At 40.1% G+C, this 15,708-nt stretch overlaps 1 protein-coding gene across 4 annotated transcripts in view; it reads right to left on the bottom strand.

The window, feature by feature from the left end:
• Nucleotides 1–9,474, bottom strand: part of LOC140736096 (regulator of G-protein signaling 20-like) — a 120,926-nt gene extending 111,452 nt beyond the window's left edge. The window contains exon 1 of one of the 4 annotated variants that reach the window (XM_073061858.1): nt 9,441–9,474. Coding sequence is in view for 1 of the 4 variants with exons in the window: in XM_073061854.1 (XP_072917955.1) it covers nt 7,341–7,343 (3 nt within the window). In the remaining 3 variants the exon portion in view is untranslated. The other 3 variants (XM_073061855.1, XM_073061854.1, XM_073061856.1) reach the window with 3 other exon arrangements.
• Nucleotides 9,475–15,708: the final 6,234 nt, after the last annotated feature.

Here is a 15,708-nt window from a genome sequence, read left to right as displayed (position 1 = left end):
TAAAATGACATGTCCATCCTGTGCCATGTGGGAAGATGTAAACACTTGACGAGGAAGTATCTCCAGCTGCAGCAGCTTGAAATCTAACCTTCAACAGTGGAACAGTGGCTGGAATTAGTATAAAATTTCCACATTTGCTGATGACATGAAATAAAGTTTCACGATTTCAAACCTCTCATAACTTTGTATCCTTCTTCTGCCCATTACGCTGCTGCCACTTAGAGCAGAAATGAAGGCACTCCATCTCTGGTGACATTTACGGCTTCCTTCCTTGCATCAGTAGCTTTCTCTCAGTTTACTGTCAGTCATGCAAGTCCCGGGTAGCGCCTCAGGAATACTGTCACACACAGATGTAGGAGGATTGTTCATTGCTGTTTCTGTAGCATTTTCGTTCAACCAGTCTGGGTTGTTATCCACGAGCTGAACCCCCAAGCCCCCAAATTTTGTTTACCTCCATCAATTCTCCTCTCAATCTTCTATGTTCCAAGGAATAAAGTCCCATCCTATTCAATCTTTCTATGTAACTCAGGTCCCCCAGACCCAGCAACATCCTTTTAAATCTCCTCTGTATGCTTTCAATCTTATTTACGTCTTTCCTATAGGCAGGTGAGCAAGACTACACACAATACTCCAAATTAGACATCATCAACATCTTATACAACTTTAACGAAACATCTTATCTCCTGTACTCAATTTACGAAGGCCAATGTGCCTTTGTTTACAACCTTATCAACCCTATTCACTTTCAATGAATTATGGACCTATATTCCCAGATCCCTTTGTTCTACCACACTCCTCAGTGCCCTACCATTCACTGTGTACCCAGGTTGGTTTTGCCAGTGCAACACTTCACATGCGTCAGCATTAAATTCTATCTGCCATTTTTCAGCTCATTTTTCCAGTTGGTCCAGATTGTGCTGCAAGCAATGATAGCCTTCCTCGATGTCCATTACACCCCCAATCTTGGTGTCATCTGCAAATCTGCTAATCCAGTTAACCACATTCTTATCCAGGTCATTGATATAGATAACAAACAACAACAATGGATTCAGCACTGATCCGCGCAGCAGTCCACTAGTTAAAGGCCTCCACTCCCTGGCTTCTTCCACAAAACCAAAGCCTAATTCAATTTAGTACCTCATCTTGAACGTCAAGCGACTGTACCTACTTGACCAACCTCCCACATGGGACCTTGTCAAATGCCTTGCTGAAGTCCATCTATTCAACATCCACTGCTCTGTCTTCAACAATTTTCCTGGTAACTTTTTTAAAAACCTCTATTTTGAAATTATCTGTATGGACAACATGTAAAACAATTTTTACTGTATCTCAGTGCATACAACAATAATAAACTACTGAGCAATTATCCTCTTAGTGGAAAAGCCAAGATCAGACAAATCAGTGTGTGAATAAGAATTAATGTGAATGGAGTTAAAATAACTTAATGTACATCTGAGATGACCACACATCTTTACCATGAACACAGACATTGGTGTTGAGATCTATTGATAATCTGCACCCACTAGTATTTCTTTATACCTTTATATATGGTCTTTCAAGTTCCATGGTGTGAATGCTACCAGAGCAATTGTCTCAAAAATCCAGTCACATGGTTTCAATTTTGACTTCTGGTGTTGCCTGAAGTTTGCACCAACCTCTTTTTGTACTCCATTATGACTTGCTGATCCTCTAAATTTTCTGTCAATAGATTCACTTTCAACCATTCCATCATGAGCAGTTGCATCTTTACCCACCACATTCAGTCTGGGTCTCATGCACTTGCAGACCATGATTAAATGCTATCCCTTTGCAAACTCACTTTGGGTTATTTTCTGCTTTAATCTTTTTGTATAAGTGCAAGTTTTTTATTTATTTATTGAGATACAGCATAGAATAGGTCCTTCCAACCCTTTGAGCTGTGCTACCCAACAACTCCCCCAACCCATTTAACCCTAGCCTAATCACGGGATCATTTACAACAGACAATAAACCTACCAAATGAGACATCTTTAGACTGTGGGAGGAAAGCGAAGCACCCAGAGGAAGCCCACACCACCACAAAGAGAATGTACAAAGTCCTCACAGGCAACAACGAATGATTCTTGCTGCTATTCATAATAACTTGTAATTCTACAATTTTGGCTCTAAATAAAACTACTAGATGTTTTGTGGTCAGTTTTATCTGGACATTGAAATTAGTGTTTTTTCATTTCTCCCAAAGTACTTACTAAATTCTGTGCTAATTCACTTTATTTTTTTGTATTTCAAGGTGTTTATCTTGTTTGTGTAAACAACAAAACCAATATAAATAGGTTAACACAACAATTCACAATCAGTATATCATCTGTGTTGACTTTGAATTGCAACTGGGCAGCTAAAATCAAAACAAAATCAAGCACTGCTCTTTTAAACAGTGTAGCATTTTGCAATAAATTGAGCATTTACAATGAAAAATGCTAAATTCATCCAATAAGCTGGATCAAAATCACAAACAAATAATAAATAGTTGTGAGCAAACACGAGGAAATCTGCAGATGCTGGAAATTCAAACAACACACACAAAATGCTGGTAGAACACAGCAGGCCAGGCAGTATCTATAGGGAGAAGCGCTGTTGACGTTTCGGGCCGAGACCCTTCGTCAGGGCTAACCGAAAGGAAAGATAGTAAGAGATTTGAAAGTAGTGGGGGGAGGGGGAAAACATCGACAGCGCTTCTCACTATAGATGCTGCCTGGCCTGCTGTGTTCTATCAGCATTTTGTGTGTGTTGTATAAATAGTTGTGAAATTGTTTTGCACTCTTGTTACAAAAGTATCAATACTGCACTGTATTTCTGAAAGAAACAATTAAAACTGATACAGTGACAAGTAAATTAATCTAGTCTACTGTTTAGAGAACTTCTAATAATTATATGATTATAAGTCCAATCTCTGTAAACTTCAGCCCAACCAAAAATCTGGTCAGTGCCATATCCTGCACTAACTGCCCATAATTTATATTAGCTTCTGGCTGCACCAAATTCTCAATTCAAAATGTTCATCCATCTATTATAGTAATTTCCTGATATCTATATCTATACTTCTTGCTTCCTCGGAAAGGCAGACAAACTAATTAAGAAAATCCTCACACCCTGGGAATTCGCTGTTCTTCCTCCCTCCCTTGGGCAGAAGATACATGAAAGCATTTACCACCAGGCCCAAGGACAGCTTCTATATCGCTGTTGTAAGAAAATTAAATGGCACTCTGGTACAACAGGATGGACTCTTGATCTCACAATATACCTCTTCTTGGGTTTGCACTTATTGTCTACCTGCATTGCACTTTATATTCTCTACATTCTGCATTGAATTACTCTTTTCCTTTGTACCACCTTGATGTACTGCATGTGACAATAATAAACCAATTCCCATTTTCCCATTTCTATAATCTCTCTAAGACCCTACAACATCAGAGAATTGTGCATCTCTTTCTTTGTCCCACATTTCATAGTTATAATTTAAATTCCCAAGGTTCACTCTGAGCCTTAAAAGGCTCTCAATCTCAATACTCTTGTAAAAGCAACCTAAGTTTCAAACTGAAACTTGTTACTTTCTTTAGCTAACATTTTTCTGACTGATTTGTTATTGCATGTTATTGAGATGTGAAATCAGTGACAACAGTGAGATATTAATACTTCATTTTAGCAGGTAATATGACTTTAAGTTTGCAAATGAATGGTACCAAAAATATAACCAAGAACTATGTAGATGTTTATTTTAAATAATTAACCTCATATTTCTATAGAATGCTTTAGAAAATAATAACTACTTCAAGGTAGCATTAAGTTGAATGTTTGGTGAGAACTTTTAGTTGAGAAAATATCGACAGAGCTGAAGTAATAAAGCAATGTGAAGTTCACTCCAGCAAAGTTATGCTATAAATGGAACAAAAACTAAACTGCAAGAAAAACTCAAGAGATCAGGCAGCATCCGTGGAAATGAAAGGGATGTGTCAGTATCTCAGGTTGAGATCCTGCAGCTCTGAGCTAGGGTAGGGGGGGGAGGGGAGTGAGGTGGGGGATAAAGGAAAGATGACCAGTATGTAGTAGTGCAGGGAGCAGTGGATATAGGGGAGATTTATATCGTAAGTGGTTTTGTTATTCATTTTAAATCAGTAAGTTACCAAAAATATTAAAACTTGAAAGTGAAGTGATATAATTATATCAATCAATATTAATATAAAATCAATATTAATCAGATGCAACAAGTTCTGATTTCTTGCAATACTAGAATGAATTCTTATAACATCAATTGTTCTTCAGATGAACAAGCCCTCTGATTAATCAGAAATAAGCAATGGAGGGGTTTAGGTATTACACAATCTACTAGTGAGACCAATGCTGCTGCAACTCAAATTGTGCAATCAAACATAAAATTTAATGTTGGAGAAATTGTGCAAGTGATTTAACAGGATGGATTATACATCTGAAATGATAAACAGATCCATTTTTGTCTTCACACTGCCAATGCCAGCTCTATCATGGGCAGTAGTCTCCACAACATCAAGGACACCTTCAAAAGGCGATGCCTCAGAAAAGGTGGCATCCATTATTACGCATCCTTACCACCCAGGACATGCTCTCTTTTCATTGCACACACACTCAACATTTCAGCAACGGCTTCTTCCCTTCCCACACCAGATGTCTGAATGGGAAATTAACCCATATACACTACTCCACTATTTATTTCTTGTTAGAGTAATTTAGTTTTGTTTACTATTATGTATTGCCAATGTACAGCTGCAAAACAACATATTTCATGACTATTGATTATATTTGATAGCAAAAAGCTAATAATTGAAAAGAATTGGTTAAAAAATGAAATCATGTGAATACAAAACAAGGAGGGCAAATGTTAGAAATCTAAAGGAAAAGTCAAACAAAAAGTACTAGCAACATTTAACAAGTCAGGCAAGTATTTCAACATTTTTAAAGAAAATTAGCCGATATGTTCATTCCAAAGACATATTTTAACTTCCAAGTACTGATAATTGATATTAAAATTGACTTCTTAACTTTGTTCTATCATTTCTGTCTACACAGTGGACATTATATGGAAGAAGCTGGCTTGTACAAATCTTTGAGCACTGTATATTGTAAATAACTAATATAGTAAAATCTTTTCAGTTTGTTTTATTTCAGTTTCCTTAGAATATCTGGCTCAGCACTTCCTTTATTTTGCTCAATGCTCTCAGTATCTTTTGTTCTTACAAGACAGAAAATTTTAAAAAAACAAATCTACTTACAAAAAATATTTTATAGAGGAAATGAAATCCTATGTCTCTGGAAACAGTGCCTTTAAGAAGTTGGTGTCTCTTTCATCATAATGCTGTTACACCCAAGTGCTGTAATACTTCTTACAGAATTGACCAACATCATCATGTGACACTGGTTATCCCACCTGCTTTTCTGAGACAATAATCGTCTTTGGTTACAAGGGTAGAACAACTTTTCGTGAAAATGTTTCTTTAGTGAAGACAAAGTTAGCAAATATTGAGTACTCATTTGGAAATTGCAGGCTAGATTTGTCACATCTAAAGAAATAAACATATTTCTGTTTACATATCATTTGATTACCTAATACGCAATGGCATCAGCGCTGGACTCCGGAGTGAAGGCTCCGAGTTCAAATCCAACTCGGGCCACCCCCGAGCATGCTTTCCATCCATGCTGGGTTTAGCGTCGAGCTAGCCACTCGGCCTCGTAAAAAAAAACAAGGGTTGAGTCAGGAACGTTCATAACGTGACCCGGTTAATCTGAAAGGAGACTAATCCTGACACCACGCGCCAGACAAGAATGGCTGGCTGACTGAAGCGACACGCTAAAAAAAACCTGAAACATCTAACAGCTAATGAATCTTAGTCACCATTGCAATGTAGGGAACAAATAACTAATTTTCACATAAAAAGCTTCCACAGTCAGCAATATTTTAATGCATTTCTCACTGTTGTCCAATACGTGAGATAACCCTACTTTTTCCTCAAAGATAATATGAAGGGATCTTCTTTGTTCAATTGCAAAAACAATTCAATATTTCAAATGAAAATTGCAGGTTTCACAACGTAGTTGCTAGTTCAGTGATAGCTGGCTGACCTATGGCAGAAATGACCAATTTAATACTAACAGAGGGAGTTGTTTTTGAAAATGAACCACAAAGGATCTGATGTGCCCAGATGTAAGATCGATCAGAGTGCTGGTGGAATGTAAAACTAAAGTGACAAGTAAATGGAAACTGCAGACTGAGCGAAGGTGTTCCACAAAGTAGTCTGCTAATCTGCATTTTGTTTCTCCAGTGTGGGGGATAACATTGTGAATGCCAAATGCAACACCCTTTCCCAGTGCAGATGAAATATCTGCAACCTAAAATAGTAAATCTAATTCTCTTTCCACAGATGCTGCCTGAATTGTTGAATGTTTCCAGCATTTTCTGTTTTTTTTTTCAGACTGGTATTATCAGCAGTTTGTTTTTGATTTTTACCTTTCATTAACATCATAACTGATCAGACTACAACCTCAAAACTGAACCTATGTTGGATAACCTTTCACCCTGTGGCTTATCAAGAATCTATCTAACCCTGCCTCAAAACTACACAAAACCACTGCTTCCGTTGACATTGAAGGAGCAGTTCTACAGACTCATGACCCTCAAGAGAAAACTGTGTCTCAGCAATTTGAAAAGGCGACCTCTTGATTTTAAACAGTGACCACTATTTCTAGATTTGCAAAGTTCAAAATTTATTATTGAAGTATGCATACAGTATACAACCTCGAGATACACTTTTTCGCAGGCAGCCACAAAACAAAGAAACACAACAGAATCCAAGAAAATCTCACACAACAAAGACTAACAAACATCTAATGTGCTATAAAAGAACAAATCATACAACCAATTAAAAAGTAAACATATAATACACCGAACACAAACTGCAGAGTCCCAGGAAGTGAGCCCACAATCACGAAGCCAGTTCAGCACTAAGATTTTCAAGCAAAAGAAAACATCCACTCCATAGACACTGTGTTAAGACCCCACCAAGGTGAGCAAAGTAATCATTATCTGCAATTTATTTCTCTTCATCTCATCATCACATTGCGAGCATTTATAATTTAAATTCAATTAAGAAGCAATCATACCAACAGTAATCCCGAAAAGAGATACAACGCATGGCATATACCTTTTGGGAATGCTTGATGACAGCCCATATTGTACAATCAGATGCAATAACTAGTTACAAGAGTGTTCTCAAGTAAATGTTGAATGTGTATTTAAAACAGCTCAAGCTGGCAAATTAGCACCCTGGACTCACCATCCAACCATGGAACACCAGGAGACAGGAGTCTACCAATCAATGGCTGCACTGGATGGGCAAATGAAAATTCTCCTGTTCACAGGAAAGCTCTGGGGTTGTAGGCTAGGTCACAGGCTTTATGAAGATAGTAGTTATGAGTATGCAATGGGTGGGGTGTGAGAATGGCAGCAGTGAGCAGAGTGAGCAGCCAGTAGCTGGTCGGTGGGGGCAGGGTGGGCTGATGGTAGGATCACTGAGAGCTCAGTGTAGGTGCTGAGAGTGAATAATGGGAAGGAAGCTTAAGGAGCTTCTGGGCAGACGGCTGAAGATGGCAGTTATTCTAACAAGGACATGGGGGGAATGAGGGGTCAAAGAGAGAAGAAATCAAAGTGCCAAGTAAAAGATGTGGACAAAATTAAGTGCCTGTTTCTATTTGCTCATCTGCAAAGACTGGTCTCCAATCTCCTTATTGGTTCAATAACTAGGAGGCCCAAATGAAGATCAGGGTCTTCTCAGAACAGACCTCTAAAAGCTGATGTGCAGTGATCGCCATTCCTAAAGAAATTCCCCCACAGGTGGTCATCTCAGAACTGGTATAAAAACCATTCATGCTCAATTTTGACGGATTGTCTAAACAGAAGAGTCGATACTACAGGAATTTGTTGTATCATAAATTTGCGTTGGATCTTTACAGCATCTAAGTGAAAAACTATAATTTCTATTGAGATTTTCACCTCTATAAAACACTATTCTTATCGTGCATCTTTCTACCTACGAGGCATAATATTTTAGCTGGCATATATTAATCTCATTTTCCACAACATTCAGCAAATGAAGGAAAAAGCGTTTTAGGGCAGCAAGCATGGGACGATTTGGATTATAAATGGACACTTCAAAACGCTCCTGTGACATGTCGCTCGGCATGCAAGCGGAGCACGCGATCCGAGAGATTGAACATGTAGTGCGAATATACTCCAACGCGTTAAGTTGCGGAACCCGGTGCAAAGGCGACGAAAAGGGTCTACTGAGGGTGGTCTGCATCCCGACCTGCAGCCGAGGTTCCCGACATCGACCCGCATCCATACATGCGGGAGGCGCGCAGGGTCTCACAGGTACGGAAGGCACCGTATGTTGACAGCTGCGGGAGGCGCCGGGTCGCTGACACCGAGCTGGGACAACAGATGCGGGAGGCACGCAGGGACCTCCACACCGGCCATTCGCCACAGGTGCAGGAGGTGCGGACTCCCTCACACGGAGCTGGGGTCACAGATGGGAGACGCGGGCTCTTTTGACAGATGCGGGGCTCGCCGCGCAGGTCTACAGTTGTGGGAAGCACCCGGTGCCTCACGCCGAGCAACAACCAGAGGAGCGGGGGGATGCGCCTCCCTACATCTGCCTGCAGCCTCGGGTGCGGGAGGCTCGTGGGACTCCGGCAGCAAGAAGCAACAGGGAGGAGAAAGCTTCAAGCATGCAAAGTGCGGCAACTCAGAAATCCGATGCGTCCCCCCCTTTAACTTGAACCCTGTAACTTGACACAACGCCGATTTGTCAATTTCAGTTGTCAAACTGAGAAAACTGAGGGCAAAAAAAAATAGAGCGAATGGCAAATGGCCGCGATTTTCAAACCAAAAATTGGTGCTGTTACAGTCCAGGAACACAGAGCAACTGCACACGCCGAGCCTTCAACATTTCACGATGCCAGGTTACAAAGCACAAGAAACGTTACATGAAGCACAACATCATCAGGAAACTGGTAAAGGTTCACTACAACACCGCGCTCGGCTTTTCCTTTTAAGTATTATTTTTGTAACTGGTCAAACAGACGCCTGAACAGATTACTTGCTGCTACTATTGAGTGGATTGAGCCGCACGACAAAAGGAAGACTTATGCAGCACATACATCTCTTACACTGTGTGTGCAAAAGTCCCCTCCAGAAAACACACCCGAACAGATCAGCGAACAACCATGAGGATAATACTCACGGATTTTTCATTAAAATTCGGCGTATCACTCGTTTCTTTTACTGAAGCACAATCCGTTTTTTTTTAGTCTCGGATCGATACCCAGGGCAGCTGGCACGAAGCCGCTGCGCATGCGCCTCAACTCTATGGACTTACTCGCAATTGGTACGGCTCCGCGTCACAGAGAGAGAGGGAGAGAGAGAGAGAGAGAAAGAACAGGGTGAGGGGTTGCCTGCTGCCAGACCGCAACAGCTTGTGGTGTGTCCGCACTTCCTCGCGTAAAGCTTGCATCACCCACGCCCTACACTCGGTTTAGTGCACCCTCGAAGTCAGTTTATTTCCCTTTTTTAAAAGTAAACGTACGAACTAGTTTATTGCAGTTCTGGGAAATATTGCAATTCTTTAAGATGTTAAGGAAGGAAAGGTTTCGGTTTGCTGGCGCAGCTGATTTCAGCATCAACTAACATTCTGCTTGTGGGTACCAGCAAAGTGAAAGCAAATTTAACTAAAAACAGCTGAAAATCTGAAATACTGGAACGCTAGGTTTCACCCAGCTTCTACTGTGTGCAAAGTTTCTCTTTGATGGCAAAATATAATTTAAAAAGAATAATCAAAATTAATATTAAATGAAATAAGCGTTACTGATACTAAATATGGATAAATTTAAATATTTGTTTTTCCTTACATGTCGTTATGAATATACTTGTTTCATTTGGGCAGAACGAACTAATCGGAAATCGACGTCTACATCAACATAAGGAGGTCAAATAACTGGCCAAACAATTTATAAATAACTTCACCCCTCAATATAATAAAGGAGACGGATGCATTGTAGAGGTTTATAGTTTCCCCCGAAATCTAACAGTGTGTAAAGTGATTGTTTGCCCCCCCCCCCGGTGTCTGTTTCAGATGCGGTAGAGACCAGCTCCTGCCAACGCTGGAAATACAGTGGTAGATTAAGAAGCATCTATTAAGAGACAACCAGTTATCCTTCCAGGTCCAAATGAGTGAATCTATACGTCTAAGTAATACCATTTTAATTCGTTTGAGGAAAATGCTCGCGGATTTCAAGTAGTTTGTATGCTTACAATGGATTGTAAGCACAATACTCTTGTATCGATATTTTTTTTAAAGTTTAGCCAGTTTGGTGTTGATCCTTAATACACGGCTGTTCTCACACGGAAAGGAAAATCCAGTTTCTGCAGCCTCTTCCATTATTAACAAATCAGTGTTGCGTGCTGGCGATTTGATCTCTTGGAATTGTTCTTTTTAGAGTACCTTTGCTTCTCTTGAAAAACGCAAATAATCGTTGCACGTTATTCAAGCAGAGAGATGCATGTAGTTTCCGATTAGCACGGAATGTATCGGTTATTCGCTGCTCTGCACTTTTACGAGCTGTACCTGGGTTCTTATTTTAAATCTCTGTTCGCACATATCTGGCTCATAGCTAGTGTTATTTTTTAAAACTGTATATGTTCTTCCAAGTCAATAAAGTTTAAAAATTGATTTCTAAGCTAAGTGCATTCAAAATGCACTAATGTATCCCCCTCACACAAAAAAATGCTGGAGGAACTCAGCAGGACAGACAGCATCTATGGAAAAGCGTACAGTCGACGTTTCGAGCCGACACCCTTCGGCAGAACATTTTGCGTGCGTTGCTCGGATTTCCAGAATCTGCAGATTTTCTCTTTTTTTTTCTCTATATCGGCCTCGTTTTTTTTGTCTATCATAGCTGAACAAGCATTAGTTGAATTAAATCCCAAATGTACTTAGCAAATACACTTTATGGTTAAAGAACCTTATTTTCAAACTAAGTGTTTTTTTGCCCCTTTTCCTCAGAGGGTGGCGCCAGACACCACAGTTAAAACCCTGAAACCAATTGCCCAAAGACGATTCGATACTGTGCTCCAAATATTTCAGAGCTAAATCATAATGCTATTTCCTCACTTTCTTAATTGGTCTTATGATTCAAAAATCAAACGCGCGTCTGTTTGGAAAGCGAAAACAGAAATATGTTTACGACATACCTGGATATATGTTTGTGTTAGATGGGTGACTGATGGAGGATCTACTTGTGCATATGTGTGTCGGAGGGTGGGGAAGAGCATTATGTGCAGCGGAAAGAGAAAATGTTCTTGTGGAAGAAGACGCTCAATACGTTGTGTAGTTGTGGAATATGGTTATTGCAAAGATACAGCATTATAGCTGTATGTGAGTATATTAGGTGGCGTTGAGCATTGTGTGTGCGGAGGGGTCTTTAATTTCCTTCAGTCATTCACGGGATATGGATGTTATTTGTAATGGCCAGTAGTTAAATATTGTCCATGAACAGAGAAGGCAGCTAAGAGTTAGTGCCTTGACATTTCTGGCGTCATACCTGGATCAAATTTACTGATAATGATCAGTGTTCTTCGTGTAGCACAAGTAACCCCTCACACACATTAGCAGCCGCACCCAAACCCTCTATGCGCATGATAATGCCTCAATCTCACCCTGTTGCTTCATATATTCAGTGGAAAGGCACACACCAGTGAAATGTCTTTAAACAAACTTTTGATGTCATTGTATTGCTTACTGACACGTTTTATTCCAGATTTATTTAATTGCTTGAAATTCCCAAGCAACATGGGAATTTGAACTGACCATTCAGTAACAACTATAGTGTTCTCTCTCTCCCTCTCTCTCTCGCTCTCTCTCTCTCCCTCTCTCTAACAGGATGGGTGGGGTGAGCACGCCTTGCTGGTTGTGAAAATGAGTGCGACAGGATGAGGTGAAGTAATGTGCATGGGTGGATGGGAGGTCACTTGTGCGTCAATGTATGTGATGTGCTATTTGTGTTTTTGCTGTGATTTTTAAAGTTGTGTTTTGGGATCTGGGATTTGCTGGCAAGGGCAAATTTATTGTCCATCCCTAATTGAGAGTTAGTGAGTAATCCGCTTGAACTACAGATCTACTGTTGAAGGGGCGTGAACAGAGCTGTTGGTTGGAGATTTCTGGTACTTATACCCAGCAATATGAAGGACTAGTGACTATTTCCAAATCAGGATGAGAATGTGCTTGAGAAACAGGAAGAGTTGTTGCTGTTTAAGTAAGATTTTATTGTGTGTGTGACTGTGTGAGAGAGATGTGGTAGATTATGTATGTGCTAGTGAATTGAGATTATTGTGAATGTGTAAGTATAGCCATGCAGGGTTAGGACAGGATTGGTGTGAAGATCAAAATTGACATTTACAGAGGAGATATAATTCTAAGCGATCTCGAATAAAAATAAAACATCATAGGTTAGAATGCAATCTGGATAGCTGCAAATCTGAATAGAGCTAATGCATATCTCCAACACTTTCTACTTTCTGTAAAGGTTCATGAATGAGATGAACATTTTAGCCTGTCACAACAGTCAGCTAGCCTCGTGAGCTTCCTAAGTGTTTCTGTAACAAGACTCATTTTACCATGAAAAATCCAAGTTAAAAATAAATATTGACCTCAGGGATGATGAAAAAGCTGTTTGTGTAAGCGAACAAGTATAGTCTCTATCAACTTTTAATATTAGACTTGTGATTGCTTTCACATACCATTTTAATTCTCAGATTTACTTATGCTATGAAAATATCAGCACATTTAAGTGAATCCTAAAAGAGGATTCACTCCAATGTTTGCTTTGCATAGTGAATAAGAATTGGCTCCCATTTGTGTCGTTTGAAAGTGTTTTGAGAGAGGGATAATGATTATGTGGAAGTGGGAAAGTACAGGAAGAGAAGGAATGTCATGCTGGAGTTCTACAGCAAAATACTAACAGACAGTAACAACTATGCCTTAACCAATTAGGTTGGAGAATCTTTTTGTCCCACTCTTCAGGATCAATACTGTACTGGCAAGGTGAACATTTCCTTCAGAAAACAAGAATGGACTGCCTTTCCGAACTGCTGCAGCTAAATCCGAAGGAGATATTCCCATAGGACTCCCAGTGAGTCCTGGGGAAGGGTCTTGGCGCAAAATATTGACTGTTTACTGTTTTCCAGAGATGCTGCCTGACCTGCTGAGCCCCTCCAGCATTGTGTCTGTTGCTTTGTATATCCAGCATCTGCAGATTTTCTCGTGTTTATGATTCCCATAGTACTATTGCGTAGGCAGTTGCAGAATTTAGACTAAATTATGCTGAAAATACTATGATATATGTTCAATTTAGGATGATGTGTGACTGAAGTTGGTGGTATTTCCATGTCATCAAGCACTGTCCTTGGCATAGATGAAGTCTTGGGGTGGTCAAGCTGAGTTACCGCAATCCATGTGGTAGATGATGCACTCTGTAACCACTGTATGATGGTGGTGGATAGCGATCAATCTAGCAGGCAGCTTTGTCCTGAATGGCTTGAGCCTTCTGAGTGTTGCTGCACATTCATTAATCCAGGAGTAGGGAGTGTTAAGTTTTGTAACTCCAAAACGTAAAAACTAATTGAAAGAAAAATATGGAGCTGGGAGATCATGCATGTCTACTTCGTTCTTTACTTTAGTGAGGTGTGCATTAATGATGTGGTGGTGTGATGATGTATGCCATTCACATACTTTTACATATAACCTGTAATGAATTAAGTAAACAACAAAGAATGCTCAAAACATTATATTTATAATATTACTCAAACATATATATGTCAGAGTAATATTGTAAAAATATTGTTTGAGCATTTTTTGTTATTTACATAATTCATATATATACATACACTATACCTACTATATAGACATCCACAGCTTAGTATATTTTAAATTGTCCCATGCAGGCCTAAAGATTTACTCGCTGTAGAGGATTTTTTACTCATGTGGCATAATGTCTTTCCTGACAAGGGGGATCACTCTGGCAGGTGAGATTTGCGACTGTGAAGCAGTCTCAGGTTCTGAGGCTTCCTCCATGCTGCCTGTAGGAATTGACTCTGTGACTGCAGAAAGTGGTTCTGACAGCTCTAGACACCTTTGTTCTGTAACAATTCACTCTGATCTCCTCAACTGATCGATGAGTCTTCTCCTGATGACATCAGATGCAATCTCCACTGGGCAGGAGGGTGATCCAGTTCTCTCCTAAATATTTTCAAATACCTACATTTGATTTTTACTGTATTCCTTGCCAGGACTGCTTGTCCAGGAATTGAACCTCCTTGCTTGAGAAGCCCTCAATTTGACTCAGCTGTTTGTCCTGCATACGCCTTCTGAGGTTGAGTTTAGGGGATCCAAGTATGAGCGCAAGTGATGACCCAGTAACAGCATAGCGAGTGAGTTGTTGGTTGTGTGTGCTGCATTACCATATGCAAGGAGGAAATTGGCAAGCTTCTAATTCAATGTTTGTGAAGAGTGTTCTGCTTACATTGCACACAGTGCATTCTTTAGACCCCGGACAAACCATTCCACCAAGCAATTTGTAGCTGGGTGGCATGGTGTAGATGAAATATGTCTTATTCCATGAATTTTCAGGAATGGCTGAAACTGTTCTGCAACAGACTAGTCCCTTGTCACTGACCAAGTGTTCTGGAACACCAGTCCTTGAGCAGAGGCTTGTCAACACATCAGCTGTGTGCAAGCTGTAGCTGAGGCTATTGGGAACACTCTTGGCCACTTTGTTGCAGCATCAACAACTACCAAGAATTTTTTGCCTAGGAATGCTCAAGCAAAATCCCCATGAATCTTCTGTCAGGGCAATGCAGGCCATTCCTGGGAATGGAGAGGTGCTGTTCTTGTCATCATCTAGATATATGAGCATCATTAACAGTGCACGGCATGCTGACATATCCCAGGCCACCACACAAAACTTCGTTAATTCTTTCATTTTGACCACACTTAGATGACTGGCATGTAGCTCTCAGCTTAGATGGTAACAACAACTTTCAATCTCCACACAAGGGAAGTTACGTTAAGGCTAAGTTCATCCTGTTGCAGGTAAAAATGAGGGAACTGGAAATCCGGCTGCATATTTCAATCAATTTGGGTTGCCATGTAGACCTGAGACAAGGTGGGTCTTTTCTGGTTTACCTTTGAATCATCTCTGCTGTAGTATGGAAAATTATGATTTGCTTCAGGGAGTAAAGTTCTCTTCTGCAAATTTTTCAAGTAATTCTTTTTCCAAAGGTAAATGGGGCAATCTATCACCATTTCCATGCTTAGTTGTCCTCTTGAGTTCGATTATATAATTGTGTCCTCTAAGATACAGCCCATCTCTGCATTCACACTGCTGCTGTTAGTGGAACACCCTTCTGCGGGTTGAAAATGGACACCAGTAGTTGATGATCAGCAATGAGGGTAAACTCTCTCCCATACAGGTATTAGTTGAAATGCTATACACTCTAAACCAGACAAAAGTTTTCTCTGACAATCTGTGCATAATTTTTTCCTGCAGCAGTAATAGAATGTGATGCAATGGCTATGGGGTGTTGACTATTAT

Source organism: Hemitrygon akajei, chromosome 11, assembly GCF_048418815.1.
Source record: "Hemitrygon akajei chromosome 11, sHemAka1.3, whole genome shotgun sequence".
Lineage (NCBI taxonomy): Eukaryota > Metazoa > Chordata > Chondrichthyes > Myliobatiformes > Dasyatidae > Hemitrygon > Hemitrygon akajei.
This window is presented reverse-complemented; position numbering and strand designations above follow the sequence as displayed.